General features: G+C 42.9%; 2 protein-coding genes across 4 annotated transcripts in view; both read right to left on the bottom strand.

The window, feature by feature from the left end:
- The window catches only part of PAPOLA (poly(A) polymerase alpha), a 98,329-nt gene extending 83,426 nt beyond the window's left edge, over positions 1 to 14,903 (bottom strand). For all 3 annotated transcript variants that reach the window (XM_032769493.2, XM_032769494.2, XM_032769495.2), the window contains exon 1: positions 13,999 to 14,903. In XM_032769493.2, coding sequence (XP_032625384.1) covers positions 13,999 to 14,006 — 8 coding nt within the window. In that variant the 5' untranslated portion in view covers positions 14,007 to 14,903. The remainder of the gene's footprint in view (positions 1 to 13,998) is intronic.
- A 2,363-nt stretch (positions 14,904 to 17,266) lies between these two features.
- AK7 (adenylate kinase 7) overlaps positions 17,267 to 21,160 on the bottom strand; it is a 59,905-nt gene continuing 56,011 nt past the window's right edge. The window contains exon 18 of the mRNA XM_032769501.2: positions 17,267 to 19,544. Within this exon, the coding sequence (XP_032625392.1) occupies positions 19,506 to 19,544 (39 nt within the window). The 3' untranslated portion in view covers positions 17,267 to 19,505. The remainder of the gene's footprint in view (positions 19,545 to 21,160) is intronic.

Here is a 21,160-nt window from a genome sequence, read left to right as displayed (position 1 = left end):
GTGCTACAGAAGCTCTTTTGCTACTAGTTTGGTGAATCTAATCATAGAATAAACCACCAATTTTGGGGGACTGTCTTCCTTGTTTTTTGCAGTCTGCCCTGAGGTGGTACTCTCAGAGTGGTCCAACCCAGGCACCGTACCAGTAGATCTTGGACTTAAAGGAAAAGCCATAATAAGTTGTGCCATGTCTCCCTCCAACCCCAATGAAAAAGCAGCAGAGTGGAAAGAAATGAAGCTTCTTGTATATTTTATAGCTCCAGAAAGTGCTATGAACTTAATAATAGAAGTACATGTACAGGGTTCCCACCATAAAGAGCATGCAGCCCAGTTTTCAGGATCAGTCCTATATTGATTATTTTCCATAGAGTATTAAACATGTAAGAAGGGTTTAGGGTTAATTTTAACCATTACACTACTGAATGTCATCCATATAAATGCATTTGCTCCGAAAAGGGAACTTCTGATAGAACTTCTGTGCAAATTAAACATAACAGGCATATTACCTATTTTCTAGTCTTCATTATTTTCAAGCAACCGAAACACTGAAGCCTTATTACATATCATGCTTCGACTGATAATAAGCACAGTATATACTTGGTGCACCCTCAGCGCAGGGAGTTTTAATCACATTGTTAAACAGAATACCAATGGAAATTAAATAAATATTTTTGGATGTTTTTCTACATTTTCAAATATATTTCAATTTACAACACAGAATACAAAGTATACAATGCTCACTTCATGATTTTTATTACAAATATTTGCACTGTAAAAATGATAAAAAGAAATAGCATTTTTCAGTTCATCTCATAGAAGTACTGTATTGCAATCTCTTTATCGTGCAAGCAACTTACAAATGTAGATTATTTTCTAGTTACATAACTGCACTAAAAACCAAAACATTGTAAAACTTTAGAGCCTACAAGTCCACTCAGTCATACTTCTTGTTCAGCCAATTGCTCAAATGAGTTTGTTTGCATTTGCAGGAGATAATGCTGCCCGCTTCTTGTTCACAAAGTCACTTGAAAGTGAGAACAAGCGTTCGTATGGGACTTTTGTAGCCGGCATTTTAAGGTATTTACATGCCAGATATGCTAAACATTCATATGCCCCTTCATGCTTCAGCCATCATTCCAGAGGACATGCTACGCTGATGATGCTTGTTAAAAAATAATGCATTAATTAAATTTGTGAATGAACTCCCAGGAGAACTGTAAATCTTCGACTGTTATACCCACATTCTGCCATATATTTCATGCCATAGTAGTTTTGGATGATGACTCAGCATGTGTTGTTCGTTTTAAGAACACTTTCGCTGTAGATCTGACAAAACACAAAGAAAAAACCAATGTGAGATTTCTAAAGATAGCTTCAGCACTTGACCCAAGGTTTAAGAATTTGAAGTGCCTTTCAAAATCTGAGGGGGACAAGGTATGGAGCATGCTTTCATAAGTCTTAAAAGAGCAACATTCAGGATATGTCTACACTTACCATTTAAAGTGCAAAAAGTCCCTTTTTTGCGCTAAAACCACGGAAGCATCTACACTTGTTAATGACTCAGAAGTTTCATTGCAAAACGAAAACCACCTTCACAAGAGGTATACAGCTCTTACCGCTGTTCTTTTCGCGCTGCTGTGAAAGTGAAGACACGTTCTAGCAGTGCAAACATCTTTTGGCCTCTGGAGGATATCTCACAATTCCAAAAGCGACCACTCTGGCCAGCATCTCCGCTGCTCTGATGCACAGATGTCTGTCCCTCCTCCTGTAAGCCCCAGGAAGTTTGAAGCTCCCTTTCCCTTTGTTTGTAGATGTGGCAGGGAACGCAGCCAGACAGCAGGAAGTTTTCAAAAAGATGCCATGGAAGAAACAAGGAAGTAATGGGGCTCCTCAGACATGAAGCAGGGCAGCACAAGGCACTGAGCAGGGACCCAGAATGCCTTCCGCTCACCTCCCTTCCCAAAAGACCTATCCAGAGAGCTGCACTGTCGGATAGTACAGTGCTGCTCTCATCAGTGATAGAAGTGCTGGTAGTCTAAACACTCTCTTACACCTGAGGAATTGAGTACACAAACCAGCGCTTTACTTTCATGGGCTCCCTATCACCGGTGAAACTTACAGCGCAAAAACTCTAAGTGTAGACATGCCCTCAGACGTGGAAATTACAGAACCTGAACCACCATGAAAATCAACTTTCTGCTGGTGGCATCTGACTCAGATAATGAAAATGAACATGCATCGGTTCACTTTGCTTTATATTGTTACTGAGCAGAACCCATCATCAATATGGACATATGAACCTTTAGTGCATCTGGCATGTAAATATCTTGCAATACCTGCTACAACAGTGCCATGCGAAAGCCTGTTCTCACTTTCAGGTGACATTGTGAACAAGAAGTGGGCAGCATTACCTCCTGAAAATATAAACAAACTTGTTTGAGCAATTGGCTGAACAAGAAGTACGACTGAGTGGACTTGGAGGCTCTAAAATTTTACATTGTTTTATTTTTGAGTGCAGTAATTTTTTTGTACATAACTCCATATTTGTAAGTTCAACTTTCATGATAAAGAGACTGCACTACAACACTTGTATTAGGTGAACTGAAAAATAACATTTCTTTTGTTTTTTACAGTTGCAATATTTGTAAAAAATAAATATAAAGTGAGCATTGTACACTTCGTATTCTGTAACTGAAATCAGTATATTTGAAAATGTAGAAAACATCCAAAAATGTTGAAATAAATGGTATTCTATTATTGTTAAACAGTGTGATTAATTGAGATTAATTTTTTAAATGGTTCATCAGCCCTAGTTAAAACAAAATATTCTCAGGCGTATTTGCTCACATCATAAGTCCATCCTTTCACTGGAACTGTTTTCATTCATTGTGTTACATGTATCGACAAGTTTGTAACCTCTCTAGGATATGGTTTTTCTCTTATTTTATGCTTGTGACATGCTTTCCACTTATGGTGTTACATAAGTAAAAGTAATCCTTTTATGAGGAGTACACTGTATTACCTATACAACACTGACACATACTAAGAGTAGCTGAGATGGCTAAAAGCAAATACCCAATTAAAAACTGTAAAAAAAAAAAAAAAAAGGAAACAGAGATCCACGTGAGCATCATTTTAGCTAATATAGTTAAAAATCCCTCTGTTATTAACTCATAATGAAAAATGCAATTATTAGTTGACATTCTCTAACAATTCAGGTACTTAATGCCTTATTCAATACTCCAGTTTACTAAAATGTGTGATATTCTTGCTTGTGTGAGGAATTTCAGGACTCTGTCCACTGGTTTTTCATGAAGGCAGTTCAAAAAAGGAGAGACTTCAAGTTAAGTCTTTTTAAAAAGCCATGTTAATTTAACTAGATAAATTAACACTTGCTTTATAAAATTCAAAAAAAAAGAGTTTATTTGTAATTTTAAAATATTTAATAAAAAAGTAAATCTGTAGAGAAAACACACACTCAAAATCCCATGAAAAGGAAAATCCTGTGCAGCCTTAACCATGGAGCTGCTATCTGTGCCTCCATAATTATAGCAGAGCAACAACTCTGCTGAAGTTATAGTGCAGCATCACTTTCTGTGACTACGTCTACACTACAGGATAAATTCGAATTAGCTTAAACCGATTTTATAAAACAGATATTATAAAGTTGATTGTGCGCGTCCACACTAGGCACATTAATTCAGTGGTGTGCGTCCATGGTCCTAGGCTAGTGTCGATTTCTGGAGCGGTGCACTGTGGGTAGCTACTGTAAAATAGTGAGGCCAATAACGTCGATTTGCGTCCACACTAACCCTAATCCGATATAGTATAACTGATTTTAATGTTACTCCTCTCGTTTTGTAGGAGTACAGAAATCGATTTAAAGAGCCCTTTAAATCGATATAAAGAGCAGCGTAGTGTGGACGGGTGCAGCATTAAATCGATTTAACGCTGTTAAAAATCGGTTTAACAGCATAGTGTAGACCAGGCCTGTTTAAAGGTGGATTATTCATGGTGCCTTAAAACCCACACATTGATGCATAGTCTTGAAATCTGCTGTGCCTCATGATGACAGCGAGCAGAGCTAACGGTCCAAACATCTAAAATACAGCCTCCGCTGTAAAAAAAAAAAACAAAAAAAAAAAAACCCCCAAACCAATATTTTACAAAATCATGGTTTTTTTTGGCTGCACACCTGAGGCTCCAATCATGGCTCTCATCCTCCCAAAACAGAACTCAGTTGCTCTGGATTTATTTAGTGTATGGCACCTGCTGCACTTTTGGGGAAGCAAGGCAAAGTAAAAAGCAAAGTTTGTAACTCAAGGCTGGAGCATGCCAAACTGATGTGTCCAAAATACCACAATGCAGGTGTACAGGAAAGACTCAGCTGGCTCTGTTGAAGCAATAGGATTCACAGGGAATATGTTGCCATAGTAATTTGGTGGCCCAAGGCAATATGCTGTGGTCATTGAACCTGAGCTGCATGCATGTGCTGGGAGCTATCCTTAGCAGCTTTCAGAAAAGTTGTCTTGTGCATATTCCTTGCTTTCTGCCTGCATTTAGCAGGGGCTCCTTATGGAAGTTTAGTCCTGAGATTAAGATTTCTGGTTTAAGAGAAGTATTTTTCCAGTGTTCTAAAAACCATATGCAGACTCAGATTTTACTTAAGTACTGCCAAGGAAATTAGCATTAATTGAATAGAGCGAAGAAGAAAGACTCTTGGAAGCAGTTAGAACAATGTAATCGTGCTTCTTGAACAAGGGGACCAATGGTGACCAAAGGAAAGGAAGCTGTTGGATTGGCTGGTCAAACAGTTCCTGATACATAGATCCTCTTAACATGAGCTGCTCATAATATTTTCAAGCCAAGAGGGAGGAAATGATGTAGCTGGGAATTCGGCGCAGGAGGCCTATCACCTCCACATTCTCCCCTCCCATTTGAAGTCACCACCCCTTCCTCAGACCCACTCTATTTTTCCTGACTGGGCACTGGAGAAAGATACCTCCCATTCACAGCCACATCCCTCAGGGAAGTGACCACAGAGGGTCTTGCCTCATGCACGGGGTGGGGGAATGAGGCAGCAGTGACTGGGGGAGAGCAAGGACCCTCCCCCTGTGTGAACTAGTATCTTGGAGGCTCTGCTTTTCTGGGGAATCCTTGCCCCCTTGTGTGTTAGCTGGGATCTGGAGGGTTATAGTCCTCCCTGCATTAGCTGGGATACTAAATGCCCAAAGGAGGAATGATGAGAACACCCCCTGAAATGAATGGAACAGTTCACATGTCTCAGAGCTATTGTTTCAGGGCGCATTTCCTCCAGTGTGTGTTCCTATTCAGCTGAGAACATCTCACTGAGATGACTAGGTCACTGCACACCTCTCTGGGCCTCTTATGCTTAAGGCTCCGTGAGAGAGAAAAAGGGATCCTTTAAAAAGTGGAAGATAAATCCTATTAAGGAAAATAGAAAGGAGCAAAAACTTCGGCAAATGAAATGTAAAAATATAATCTGGAAGGCCAAAATTTTTTTGAAGAACAGCTAGTCAACACCTCACAAAGTAACAGGAATATATTTAAGTAAGTAGGAAGCCTGCTAAACAAATAGTGGGACCACTGGACAAATGAGATGCTAAAGGAGCACTCAAGGACGATAAGGCCATTGCAGGAAAACTAAATGAATTCTTTGCATTGGTGTTCACGGCTGAGGATATGAGGGAAATTCCCAAACCTGAGCCATTCTTTTTAGGTGACAAATCTGAGGAACTGTCCCAGACTGAGGTATCAGAGGAGGTTTTGGAACAAATTGATAAACTAAACTGTAGTAAGTCACCAGGACCAGATGGCATTGACCCAAGAATTCTGAAGGAACTCAAATGTGAAATTGCAGGACTACTAACTGTAGTTTGTAACTATCATTTAAATAAGCTTCTGTACGAAATGACTGGAGGATTGCTAATGTGACGCCAATTTTTAAAAAGAACTCCAGAGGTGATCCTGGCAATTACAGGCCAGTAAGCCTGACTTCAGCATGGGCAAACTGTTGAAACTATAGTAAACAAAACTGTCAAACACATGGATTAACTTAATTTGTTGGGGAAGAATCAACATGTTTTTTGTAAAGGGAAATCATGCCTCACCAATTTACTAGAATTCTTTGGGGGGTGTGGGTGTCAACAAACATGTGGACCAAGGGAATACAGTGGATATAGTGTACTTAGATTTTCAGAATGCCTTTGACAAGATCGCTCACTGTTAAGGAAAGTAAGTTGTCATGGAATAAGACGGAAGGTCCTTGCATATATTCGTAACTGGTTAAAAAATAGGAAACAGAGGGTAGGAATAACTGGTCAGTTTTCAGAATCGAGAGAGGTAAATAGTGGTGTATCCCAGGGTCTGTACTGGGACCAGTTCTATTCGACATATTCATAAACTACGTGGAAAAAGGGGTAAACAGTGAGGTGGCAAAATTTGCAGATGATACAAAACTACTCAAGATAGTTACTGTATATACTTGATCATAAGCTGGCTCGTTTATAAGCTGACCCCTCCCCCACTCCCTCAAGATGGATAAGTAAAAATGGAAAATGTTTATAACCCGTTCAGTAAGCTGACCTTATAATTCAGGGGTTAGCAAACTTTGGCTCCCAGGCCATCAGGATAAGCCGCTGGTGGACAGAAATGGTTTGTTTACTTAGGCTTACCTCCATGCCTGTGGACACTCGAGGTAAACAAAGTGTCTCGGCACGTGAGCTGCTTACCCTGACAGGCCAGGACAGCAACTGGTGGGGAATATTTTTTCGGGGGTGGGGGAGAAAAGCTGCAAGTCAGGGGAGTAACCCCTGTGACCACCCCCCACATGACCCCACCCCTAGCCCGGGACCCCAACACTCTTACCACACCATCCCTTCCAAACTTATTTGGGGGATGTCTCTGACCTGGCTGGAGCTGCTCCGGCTGACCAGACCCGGCGGTGCGGCCACAGCATGTTCCAGTGGGCTGGGCCAAGTGGCACAGCTGCAGCGTGCTCCTGCGGGTGTGGCCACAGCCTGCTCTGGGGGGGCGGGGCCAAGTGGAGGGACTCTGGCCCCGCATCTTCCCTTCTGGCTCTGCTGTCTCTCTTTGCTCCCTCTGTTGGAGGGTGGGTCTGTGTCCCACCTCTCCCTCTTTATACTCGTTCATACGCTGACCCCCTTCTCTGGTGCTTCTCTTTTTTACTAAAAGAAATTCAGCTTATGAACGAGTATATACGATAAGTCTCAAGCAGACTGTGAAGACCTACAGAAGGATCTCATAAAACTGGGTGACTAGGCAATAAAATGGCAGATGAAATTCAGTGTTGATAAATGCAAAGTAATGCACATTGGAAAACAATCCCAACTATATACATAAAATGTTGGGGTCTAAATTAGCTGTTACGACTCAAGAAAGACCTTGGAGTCATTGTGGATCGTTCTCTAAAAACATCTACTCAATGTGCCACAGCAGTCAAAAAAGCAAACCGAACACTGGGAATCATTAAGAAAGGGAAAGATAAAACAGAAAACATATTGCCTCTATATAAATCCATGGTACGTCCATATCTCAAAAAGTGCATGCAGATGTGGTTGCCCCATCTCAAAAAATATATATTGGAATTGGAAAAGGTTCAGAAAAGGGCAACAAAAATGATTAGGAGTATGGAACAGCTACCATATGAGGAGAGATTAATAAGACTTTTCAGCTTGGAAAAGAGAACACTAAGGGGGAATATGATAAAGACCTATAAAATCATGACAGATGTGGAGAAAGTAAATAAGGAAGTGTTATTTACTCCTTCTCATAACAGAAGAACAATTAATAGGCAGCAGGTTTAAAACAAACAAAAGGAAGTATTTCTTCACACAACGCACAGTCAATCTGTGGAACTCCTTGACAGAGGATGTTCTGAAGGCCAAGACTATAAACAGGGTTCAAAAAAGAAGTAGGTAAGTTCATGGAGGATAGGTCCATCAATGGCTATTAGCCTGGTGTCCCTAGCCTCTGTTTGCCAAAAGCTGGGAATGGGCGACAGGGGATGGATCACTTGATTACTTGTTCTATTCATTCCCTCTGAGGCACCTGGCATTGGCCACTGTCAGAAGACAGGATACTGGGCCAGAAAGACCTTTGGTCTGACCCAGTATGGCCATTCTTCTGTTCTTATATACATGCACCCTTGCAATACAACTCTGCCCCCTCTAAGCGATGCCCCAAAAAGCCAACATCACATGTACTACCACTCTATCCTCAAAGATACTGCAGAAGACTTTGGGAACAGAGCACATGAGCACTGTAGGACAAAGTCTAACCCTTCTCTTTGTTAAGCCAAATCTTCATGTTTAGGTAAGGTGCAGCAACCAGAAGCTATCTATACCTACCCTGCACTCAAAGAATGACTTATTCCACACAAGTGACCTCAGACTTCAGTGTTACCAACTCTTCGCACCCTTTCACTGAAGATTCCTTCTGAGACATTACCCTTAACTAAGCCCTGGAGACTACTGTCATATATGCAAACAGGTTACTGACAATGCTGTCAAAAACCACTACCATGTTTGTGCACCCCTACTGATGCAAATTTAAAAAATGCAGTTCGGAAGTGAGGCATACTTTATCTCTTGAGGTATACATACACATGCCAAGATGTTTCATCTTATCCCTCCAACAATCAATACAGCTATACCTAACACAGTGAACACAGCTGGAGCGCATGCAGATAAATGCTGGAATTCAAAGCTGTGGAATACAACACAACAGCACATTCTTTGAGTCTTTCTTCATATGTACTTACTGTGGATTCATAGATTTTTAAAGTGACTCCTATACTGAGCCTTGTAATTTGTGATTGACTAAGGCATCTTCCAGTAACATATCCAATCTTGATCTGATGATACCAAATGATGGAAAAACCTACCACTTCCCTTGGCGGTTTGCAAACTTTTTCATCACCTTTACTGAACCATTCCCAGTGGCTTTTGCCAGCTCCTGGTGGAAGTAGGCAGAATTAAAGTTGCACTGCAGGTGTGGTCATGCCCTAGTTTTCAGATGTTTATGTTTAGCCACACTATATTCTGGAAGGCACAAGGCCCCAGTGGGCAGCCTTAACACTGCAATAACCAAGTTTGGGGGTATTTATCACACCCACTACAAGATACTAGGTTGCATTCCTGCTTAGAGCACTGTTTAAGCTCCACAGGAAAAAAAATCTCTGCCAAACTTCTAGGGAACTCTGCATGTGTCATCTGAATCAAAATGACAGTATCATATTAGCTTAGAGACAATCACTGGCTTAGTGTCCATATACAAGTGGCAGAGCACTGGAGAGTGCTTTGTTTGCTAAAAGGTGATAGCTGTAGTAAAATTGAGATGGATAGAAGCTCTACAAGTCCAACTTATAAATTGTAGTATGCAGCATTAGAAGGACTTAGCAAGAGATACTGCAACAGGATTTTACTTCAGGCTCACAAGGTTATCTTTGGAAAATAAGGAATAGAAACCTGATTTAAAACATTATGTTCTTCAGAAAGCTATTTCTTCCCACTTGGCACTGGTACATAGGATTTAAAAATTCCACTTAACATTACCATATTAAGAAGTCACTACAGGACTGAAATTGATATATTAAGAAGGAAAAAAGAAGAAAACTTCTTCCAGTGGTTTTGGGGGGTGAGGGGGTCCCGAAATCACATTGCTAGTGCAATTGCTCTGCACTGTGACTATGGCATAATCCTCATTACAGAGACTAGGAAGATAATGATGAACTGATTTTTAAATTTTATTCTTGAGAAATAAAGCTTGCCCATTGAGTTAAGACAATGGAACAGAAACAAACAATTGCATAAAGACAAAACTGGTAAGTACACTTACTTCTCTCCAACACACATACCATCATTCATAAAACACTGATTTCAGACCATTCACAAATGCAAAATTCTTCCATGCCCAACAAATTCAAACTAGTTTGAATGTGACCTCAACTTACTTATAATCATAATTACAAGCTCTTGCATTTTTTGAGTAAAAACCACCACAGAACTATACTTTTTTGTACCTGAGTGGTTTAGAAATGATCTTGTGTTTTAGGTAGCTAGATATTATAGTGACCAAAGTGGCATAAAAACCTTAGATTTCTGGAAATATGAAATGAGGATTAATTAATAAAGTTGAGTTTAAGTACAAATAATTTAATTCCAAAACTCACAACCTGAATCAGGTGAAGTATGATGCAAACAAAGGGACAGACACTGCCCTCAACCCAAATGGAGCTCACATTTGACAGCAAGGAACATGTACATGTGGACAGTATATATTTGCATTTCTATAGCACTCAGTAGCTAAGAGTGACCAGATAGATGGCCCAATGTAAAATAAAAATAAATAATAACTGGAGATATACCTATCTCCTAGAACTAGAAGGGACCTTGAAAGGTCATTGAGTCCAGTCTCCTGCCTTCACTAGCAGGACCAAGTACTGATTTTTGCCCCAGATCCCTAAGTGGCCCCCTCAAGGACTGAACTCACAACAACCCTGGGTTTAGCAGGCCAATGTTCAAACCTCTGAGCTATCCTTCCCCCATCTATTTCTCTATCTTTTTGTCTACTTCTGGTGATTTTATCTATTACAATAAAAACATATTTTTGACTTTTTTGATCATGTAAACATTCATAGGCCAATTTATACTATTAAAAGTGAAAGAATTCTACAAATCCAGTTTAATAGCCATTATTCACAGTCCATTCACTCTTTGTATTTCTCATTAAGGATAATAAAAATAAGGTCAACTCGACACCCACAGATTGCACCAATTTAAATCAATTTAGAAGCATTTTTATACTGCAATTTCTCTGTGTAGGCCAGCCCTAAGGAACTCTGTCTCCAATTTACAGTCAATTTCAGGTTCTTACTGCCCCAATGTTTCCATTTCAGACAATCCAGAGGCATTCATGTTTGTAAATAGCATATTTTTTTTAATTGTGGAAACAGCTAACTCTCTTCAGTTTTATAAAAGCTCTCAACAAAATTTAAGTTGAACACATTCCTTTAAACAGCTTTCACCTTCCACCCGAGAAACAGTATCACAAAAGTGATGGATTAAGTGACAGCCATATATCCCTTAAACACAAGTGTTTGTGAGGCTTAATTAAATGCTTATGAGGCTGGATCATCAAAACAAAAGGGCTATATAAAACTTTCAGCTAATAGTATTGCAAACAGAATCCCAGTTTGTATCTTGGTGTTTGAGAATGCCTTAAGATAAAAATAAAAATGTGTCAGATTCCTAACATTCTTTATGTTGAGTTTTTGGGGCTCTTGGTTTTTTTAGTACTACACGCTTTTGTATGTTCTCAGTCGAAAGTGTGATAATTCCTGGGGCAGGGGAAAGTCTTGTGTTTGGTAGTATAGGGTTTCCTGAAATGGAAGCAAAATCCTGATTGGGGTCTCCAGGCGCTATCATGCAAAACTAAAAGATCTACAAGAATTTCATAGAAAAGTTAGGGTGACTACCTGCACATGCTGTCAATGCAGAAGTGAGGTTTTTTACCCATGAAAGCTTACGCCCAAATAAATCTGTTAGTCTTCAAGGTGCCGCTGGACTTCTTGTTGTTTTTCTAGCTACACACATTCTGAAAGTGGACTGAGTAGCAGTGACTGAGCCAGTGGTGTGTGTGTCTGTGTAAGAAATCTATTAATGTTAAATCCAGTAAAAGATTTATTTTCCACTTGGCATAAACATTAATGCCTATTTGCATTCAACAGGAGGAAAGCATAAGTATCAGGGGGAAAGCAGCATGCTAAGTTTTCAAAATAGTCAGAGATTTTAATTAATACCCCCTACTGACCTAAAAGTCGTCAGAGGTATCACTTCATAAATTCAGAGATTAACATTATTGATTGCTTATATTGTACCAGTTTGTTTGGAGTCATGGCTGTCTAATGAATTTTAAATTCCCAGTAATTCCACAGTCATACAAAGCATCACTACAGGGATTTTTAATTAATAAAACTTGTCAGTCTTTTCTAATTAGAGTAACAAGTTCATTTAACAGATCAACAGTGCAAGTTTTTAAAATTATGTTTTGTAAAATTACTAACACTTCCTAAATAAACTATATAGCAATGTATTACAGCAGTCCAACTGTACCATGCAATAAATTAAATTCCTTCATTTTCTATTTCAAAAAAGTTCTCAGGATGGAAATCTGTATGACAAATTCAATCTGGAAAAGACTGAATATCAGAGTTAAACCCTATAAATAAAAAAAAATAGTAATCTAAAAATGTATATAATTTCAAATTTGTACTATATGTGAAAGAGTTGGGACTCACCTATTCACAGGCCTACATGCGCAATGGTGCAACTTTAGAATGGAGCCACAAATGGAAAAGTAGGTACGAAAAGAATTATAAACCTTAATTTCATTTTCTCGAGATATAAAACCTATTATGGAATTATCTACTGTATATGAGACCTATGCTTTTTTGCAGTCTTTTTATAAAAGCCTTGCAAAAAAATTCTTATAATGTACACCTCCAACCAAATATATTCAGCCACTCTTAACACAATGATAGTAATGAAAAACACTGACTATTAACTCAAAAATATATCCATGCCACTCAAATAGTAAAATAGCAGCCTTGGTGTGTTCTGTTACCTCACTGAACCCCCCTTCGTTTGTATACTGTCAAAATCCTAGATGACTTCAAGCTCTGTGGGACATGTATTGTATGTATATTATGTTGTATTTGTTCATTGTGCACAAGGGCGGGTTCTGGTCTACAATTGGGGCTCTTAGGCACTACCATAAAACAAGCAAATAATAAAACTAACATTTGTATGGTGCTTAGCACAGTGGGGTCTCCTGACCGGGGTCTTTACATGTTACTACAATCAAATTTATGTCACAGGAATACAGAGTTGCTCTTTTGAAAAAAAACATTCTTGGGATTTAAAAAGACAGTGCACGTAGTTGCTTATTTAAATCTGAATCATGTCTTTCCACAATACTATCAAAAAAATCTTTTGTAAACCAACATGCCTGACCTTTCAAAAATATATAATTAGCCACCCATATTGAGGTGTCCACTAAATTTAGACAACTGTAATGGGCCTATGCCAAACAAGAACCTTCAAACTACTAAAACGAAACAAAGGAATGCAAAACTTCATCTGTCTCTTACACTGCCCCATCATTAAGCAAGGCTGCCAAACCTGCTACAAAGAAAGAGCTCCCCAGAGCACCAGTCCTAGTTGTTCCAAAGAACTGTAGCCAAGAGATAAAAACCCCCACTGTTTTTCAGAGCTGGAATGGTGGTGGGAAGTAGAGAAAGACAAGTACGATGGATTACTAGCTACTAGCTTCCACAGGGCAGGAGGCGCTAATGTCGTGGGTTTACAGAGTAACCTGAACAGCTTTTTTCCAGTCTAGTAAAGGGATTGGAGAAACATTTGCAGGACACCAGCTTAGTCCAAAGGAAGCACATACTAGAAATGCAGGTAAAAGAGCAGCCTTTCCACGTGCATCGCTTCTGTGGAAGAGGCTCCCTGAAGGCCGCGATTACCTCCTCATTGTGTGCGGGGGAGGAAGGCAGGCGTGCGGTCTCCGCCGCGCGGTTGCATGAGCACGGAGGCCGCGCGGCCCCTCACGCTGGAAAGGAGACCGGCTACAGAGAGCCCTGGCAGAACGATGTACGGGCTGTTCCAAAGTCTGGCAGGGGGCCGGTGCTGCACAGCGCCTTCAGCCCTCCCATCCTATCATAAGGGGGCTCAGAAAGATCAGAGACCAAAGGGAGCGAAGCCCGGGAAGCTGCGAATCCGCGGCCCCTCAGGCTGCGCCACCGGAAGAGTCTTGTGGCCTAGGGAAGGGGGAAGCCCGGAGTCCCGCTACGCAGAAGGGCTTGGGGAAGCGAGGCAGCCCCCAAGCTGGGGAAGAAGGCTAAGGGGAAACAAGGCCCAAGCCTTCGAGACACCCTGCCGGGTTCCAACTTACAACGGCATCGTCTCTCCAGCTCCCCCGCTGCCGCCGCCTCTTCTTCGTCCCCCTCCTCCTCCCCCGCTGCCGCCTCCGGACCGGTTACTCGTCCCGCCGGGAAGCGGAAACCGTGAGCATGATATGGGCCGGAGTAGGGCCCTAGAGGGAGGAGGGCGCTGTTCGCTGGACCGAGCCGCTGCCGCCGCTTCTCCTTCCTCTTTCCCTTCGGCCTCCTAACATGGCGCCCGGGCGCTACCACAGCAACGTTCTAGAACGGGGGCCTACGCAACGATGCGTCCCCCTCGTACGCACGACACGCAGAGCCGCCGGCGCATGCCCACTAAACACGCGGCTGGCCGGCAACACGGGATTTGTAGTCCTAGGCAGGGAGAGCGGCAGTGGGTTTTGAAAACAAAGTTCTAACGGCCGCCAGGAAGGGGAAGGAGACGCATACGCGCAGAAGAGTCAGAAAACGCAGCTTTGTCGGCGATTCCTGCAGGGGGAGCTCCCGGTGAGCCTGTCGTTCTGTTCCCTTTGAGAACAGTATCGCCCCCACCCCCCGAGGCAGGGAAGCCCCCTGAGGGCGGAGCCTATGCTGTTGCGGAGCGGCGCAGTGCCTCCCTGCGTGACGGTGGCCGGGCAGCCTCGCCCTGACCACGGGGTCGGAGAGCGCTCGGCGTGGAGAGAACAGGCTTCCAGAGAGCCCGTTGCAGGCGAGCTTGCGGTGAGCTCCCTGGGCCCGGGTGATTGGCAGAGCTGCAGCCAGCCCTGGGTAGCAGAGTCTGTGCCTGTCGGGATTTGAACAACAGACCGCCTTCCCGCTTCAAAGCACCCGAGACTGCACACCCACGAGACTCCTGTCCTCTCTGGGGAGTGAGTAGGTGACGGCCTGACGCGACACGCTTTACACATAGGTAAACAAGGCAAAGCCACAGAGAGAGGGAGTCATTGTCTGATTCAAAACGAGGACTCCGGACAGCCATCCTGCTTCTCATGCCGGTGCTCAGACTACTCGGTTTCTCTTTTTATACTCGGTCCAGAGCAAAGTTTTTATGGTCATGCCATATGGAAGGCCCACCACGCATATGTTGCAATGAAGTCCGTTTTTGTACCTTGGAAAGTTGAAGGATTGAGTTCTCATTTTTTAAAAGAATTCCCTCCTAGATGTCTAATGTTTCAGCAGCAGTCAGGTTAATACAGTTTAAGAGAATTTAGTGTTGTGGTTTGAAACTTTATTTTATTCACATAAATCCTAATAAGTGTGGAACACATAAAGAAAGAAAATTCAGTTTATTGTCCAAATCAATGATTAGTCTCTGTAGGGATTTATGCAGTAGAGTTTCTGCTGGGAAGAAAAATCACTTTCAGGGCTGGTCTACACTGGGGCCTTGGCTACACTGGAGAGTTGCAGCGCTAGTGGTGGCTTTACAGCATTGCAACTCACTCACCGTCCACACTTACAAGGCACATACAGTGCTGTATCTCCCTGACTACAGTACTGGCTGTACTCCACCTTGGCCTGGGGAATAACGACTATAGCGTTGGTGATGCAGCGCTGCTCTGCCAGTGTGGTCACCACAAGCGCTGTTATTGGCCTCCAGAGGTATCCCAGAATGCCTGTTCAGCCACTCTGTTCATCAGTTTGAACTCTACTGCCCTGGCCTCAGGTGACCCTCCCATTAAATGCCCCAAGGAATTTTAAAAATCCCTTCCTGTTTGCTCAGCCAGGTGTGGAGTGCAATCAGTGAATTTTTCCAGGTGACCATGCCTCCACGTGCCAAATGAGCCCCAGCATGGAGCAATGGCGAGTTGTTGGACCTCATCAGTGTTTGGGGGGAGGAAGCTGTGCAGTTCCACCTGCGCTCCAGCCGTAGGAATTACAATACCTATGGGCAGATATCAAGGGCCATGCTGGAAAGGGGCCATGATCGGGACACGCTGCAGTCCAGGGTTAAAGTGAAGGCGCTGCGGAGTACCTATTGCAAAGCTCGTGAGGGAAACCGCCACTTGGGTGCTGCTTCCACGACCTGCCGCTTTAAGGAAGAGCCGGACGTGATACTTGGGGGTGACCCCACCGCCAATCCGAGGACCACGATGGACACTTCAGAGTGTGGGGCGGAGGAAACTGAGAGTGAGGGTACTGGGGTGGGGGGCATACACCCCAGAGTCCCAGGAGGCATGCAGCCAGGAGCTCTTCTCAAGCCGAGAGGAAGGCAGCCAGTTGCAGCAGCCGGTACTTGGTGAAGGACAAGCAGAGGAGCGGGTTCCCGGTAAGCGGCTTTTATTTTCAGGATGGAAATGTTTCAGGAGAGGAGAGAGGGTTAGGGATGCATGCATGCATGCCTAGATGTGGAATGGCCCATTGATGTGGTCTATCACATCACGGTAATCAGCCTCGGTGTTTCAGCCAGAGTGTGGGCAACGCACTTGCGCAAGTTTATTGGGAGAGCCACTGTGGTCCTTGTTCTAGTCAGGCTAACGCGTCTGTGCCACGAGCGGTGGGGAGACCATTGCTGCACACAGGCAAGCTGCATAGGGGCCAGGGTGGAATCCGTATTGCTGTAGAAGACCCTCCCGCTCTTCCCAGGTGACCTGCCCCAGCGAGATATCTTCCAGGATCAACTCCTGTGGAAAATGTTGGGAGAGTGTTCAGTGTAGGTGCTCCCTGCAGCTGTTTGCTTCAGGGCTGTACTGGGCTTTCTGTGCGTTGGGGAAAAAAATCAGTCCCCCTTACTCACCATTCCGGGGCTCCTGTGGGTTATGTGCACTCTCTTTGGGATCAAGTATCAGAGGGGTAGCCGTGTTAGTCTGGATCTGTAAAAGCAGCAAAGAATCCTGTGGCACCTTATAGACTAACAGACGTTTGCTCTCCCCAATGCACAGAAACCCAGAGGACAATATGGCTGTAAAACAATCAGTCCCCCTTGACCTTGTGCTTACTCACCATTTTGGGGCTCCTGTGGGTTGTGCGCGCTCGCTTTAGGACAGGCAAATTATGCTATTTTGTAGACTGTGCTTTGCCCTTAAGTACGGGGGAATCATTGCTCTGTCTGGTGTGGATAATGCTGCCTCTGTTAAGTGTTGCATTTTGCCTTGACAGATGCAACCTTGAGATCTCAGCCGTTTGTGTTATCACCGGCCGAAAGACTCCAAAGAATTAGGAAGAGACCACATAGAAGCAAAGAAGACATGCTGCAGGAAGTAAAACAGCAATCCCTTAATGAGAATCTAAAAGTGCATGAGTGGAGGGAGAGTGAAAGGAGGATCTGCCAGCACCATAGAAATGCGCTGGGAAAAACGTCCCTGCCTGCAGCTTCCTGAACAGGCCAGTGTTCTGAAAGATGCCTGCATCATGCACCTTTTCAGGCCAGCCTGTGTTAATAATGAAACACCCACAATGATCCACAAGTGCCTGGAGAACCATAGAGAAATATCCCTTCCATTAACGTACTCGGATGCTAGGTGGGGTGGTGCCAGAATGGGAATATGCATCCCATCTATCGTCCCTCCACAGTTAGGAAAACCCATTTGTGCAAAGCCATCCAGAATGTCCTGGACGTTCCCCAGAGTCACGGTTCTTCTTAGCAGGATGCGATTAATAGACCTCCAAACTTGCATCAAAATAATTCCAACAGTCAACTTTCCCACTCCAAACCGGTTCCCGACCTATTGGTAGCTGTCCGGAGTTGCCAGCTTCAAGACTGCAATAGCCACCTGTTTCTCCACCGGCAGGGCAGCTCTCAATCTTGTGTAGCTGAAGTTGAAGTATCTTAGTTTGACTTACCTGGCCGTCCTCACGGCAGCGAGTCGACTGCCACAGCTCGACACTGCTTACTTCTCCTGCTGAGGTGGAGTACGGGCGTCGATTCGCAGATCGATTTATTACATCTTCACGAGATAGGATGAATTGATCCCCGATGGATTACTACCCGGACTGATTACTACCCACTGGTCCGGCAGGTAGTGTAGATGTACCCTCAGTAAAGACCAAACTAAAATCGACTTTTGATCAAGTTTCCTATCGAACACAGGTCTCTCGCATTATGAGATTGTCTGAATGGTGCTAAAGACTTATTAAATACGAAATGCTTTTAAAATTGTCTCCAAATAAATCCCAGGTCAATAACTGGATTAGCTGTCAATGGGATTTTTAGATCCACAAAACGTTTATCTGGTTAGAATACACACATTGTTCCTGGCTCTGTCACTGACATGGCACATGACCTTGTGCAAGATATGTAGCATGCAGAAGAAGGATTTTGTGTGTTTGAATGGGGACAATGAATTAATAGATAAAGTCCTATATTAAAATATTTTGCAGTTATTATATGTAGTAGTAATAGGTCATCATCCTTTTTAGAAATGTTAGATGGTTTTGTTTCTCTTTTTCTTTTCAAACAGCCCTCAGGCTGTTTTGGGATGATATTGTGTTACATTTTCTATAATAAAAGAATATTTGAAGATACTATCGAAACCTCATCAGCTCAAGATAGATGATTTATTTGGCCTTTTTTTTAACAATACACATTAGGTCAATACAAAATCAAAATAACCAAATGAAAATTTCTCAACAATAGTTGGATGGCTAACTATGACCAACCCAGGAACTCTTTAGCTTCTCCTTCAAGAACTGCCACTATGGGAATCTTAAAGCAATTTAATAAACTTTAATAGTACAGAAATATTGAATATCCTTTGACTATTAAACCGAATATTGATAATACCAAAACAACACCAAAAATTAATGGCAGATCCAGATTGGGTCACCAGGCATTTACCTAGTCACTTGAATGGATTGGTATGCTTCTACATGTGGTACAGAATGGCAGCACTTTGTGCTCCACTCTGTCTGCTCTTGTGTAACAGGCAGAGGGAGCGAAGCCCAGGTCAGAATTATCCCTTGCTCACTATGCTTCACGTACGATGCTCAAAACCCCTGGACTGAAAGCCTTTCTAGTGCCTTAACAGTCTCCTAATAAACAGAGGAGAGGAAAAAGCTTTATATTTGGAGAGTAGTAGAAAGATAGTCTTGATGCTCCTGTTTCCTTCCCTTTATCCATAGCAACAGCTGCCCCCTTTTCAAAGACTGGGGGAAAGAATCCCATAGTCTTGTTGCTTTCTTCCATTGTGCTAAAGAACCAGAAAATAATTTGCTGGTGGTGTTAATCATGTCAGCTGCACTAGAGAATGGGAGGCAAGGAACACACTGCCAACGATGCTGCCCTTCCATGATGATAGGGTGTGGATTCTTTTGGATCACAATTTCAAATAGGTATATGCACAAATATTCTGATACGTGCATAAATTAAGATTGTGGTCATAAACAGTATTTAGTGGAGTGTAAAGCTATCTACTGTACTATGGAGCTATAAAAGTAATATGTCAGAAATCAAAGTGAAAACTACACAAAGAAATATAAAGAAAATAGTTTCAGCGTAATCAATGTTTTTGTAAAACACATTAGAAATGTTCTGCCTTTTCATTAGTGTGACGATGTGTTGGGGTTTTACATCTGTCAGTATCTTTCATTCCATTTCAGGATTGTTCTTGAAGAGATATTCTGCCTATAGACAAAAGATTGATAAAAAGTAAAGTTAACAGTGTTCCAGACTCTTAAGTGTTCAATTTTAAACTTCCCCAAATTAACAGAAGTTTAGAGGATGATACCACTTTAAACAAAACCGAAGCAGCTATTATATAGGTCCAAGATGTTAAAGCTGTAAGCCCTGATAGATATGCCATCAATTTCTATAAGACATTTTTTAATATTATCACCCCTCTTTACACAAAGTGTACAATTACTTCAAGCAAACAAAGACTGTACCACCTATTACTGAGGCCACATTGTCTTTCCCCATAAAGATAAAAATCCAGGAATGCGTACATCTTATCTCCTAATTTTTTTTCCTGAATGTAGATCATAATTCTTGTTAAGATGTTAATAGACTGAGAGCCCTCCCTGCCCCCTACAGATGCATATCATTCTGGTTCTGTACATCATTGGGCAGTGAGCAACAATGTAAGGACATTATATACTGCCCACAGTAGCACAAAACAGAACTCTTGTCATACAGTAGCACAAAACGTCACTTAGGGGTGTGGAAAATTCACACCCCTGAGTGATGCAGTTATACTGACCAAACTCCCAGTGTAGACAGTGCTGTGTTGATAGGAGGAGTTCTCCCATCAATATAGCTTCACTAAGGGCTGGGCTACACTGCGTAGCTGAAGTCGATGTATCTTATTTCGACTTTCCTCCCGTCCTCACAGCGCGAGATCAATGGCCGTGGCTCCCTCGTTGACTCCGCGTCCGCCTCTTGCCCTGGTGGAGTTCCGGAATCGACGGGGAGCATGGCGGGGATCGATTTATCGCATCTAGATAAGGTGCGATAAATCGATCCCCAATAGATCAATCGCTACCCACCAATCCAGCAGGTAGTGTGGATGTACCGTAAGGCACAGAGTGGCTACACCAGCGAGCTTACAGTGGTGCAGCTGTACCAATGCAACCTCTCTAGTGTAGACATAGCATAAGGGAATGGCTACACTTGCAGATGTAGAGTGCTGTGAGTTAAACCCACCTTCGTACAGCACAGTAGGGAAAGCGCTGCAGTCTGTCCACGCTGACAGCTTCAAGCACACTGGTGTGGCCACATTTGCGGCACTTGCAGCATCATTGGGAGCACTGCATTATGGGCAGCTATCCTAGCATGCAAGTGACTGCAACATGCTTTTCAAAGGGGAGGAAGGGGGAGTGTGATGAAGAGTGTGTATGTGGGGGGAGAGTGAGTGTGTTTGGGGTGCTGAGAGTGTGTCAGCATGCTGTCTTGTAAGTTCAGACCCCTCTCTCTGCCTTTCTGCCTCTCTCTCACTCACTCAAAGCAAACAGTAAATGTTTGCTTTTCTTGGAGCTGATAAGCAGCCGGCTTCTCCAAAACAGAGCTTTGAAAGGGCATTTCCGCATTCCTGCAGCCAATTTCACAACAATGACAAGAGTGGCCACTTGACTTAAGGGTTATTATGGGATATTTCTGGAGGCTGATCAGAATGCAGTAATGCAACACCTTGTTCACACTGGCGCCACGGCGCTCCAGTGGGGGCGCAGCAAATGTTATTCCACTCACCGAGGTGGAGCACCACTGTAGCTGCAGAGTCAGGGTGCTCTGCATGCCTTGCCAGT

This window comes from Chelonoidis abingdonii, chromosome 4 (genome assembly GCF_003597395.2).
Source record: "Chelonoidis abingdonii isolate Lonesome George chromosome 4, CheloAbing_2.0, whole genome shotgun sequence".
Taxonomy (NCBI): domain Eukaryota; kingdom Metazoa; phylum Chordata; order Testudines; family Testudinidae; genus Chelonoidis; species Chelonoidis abingdonii.
This window is presented reverse-complemented; position numbering and strand designations above follow the sequence as displayed.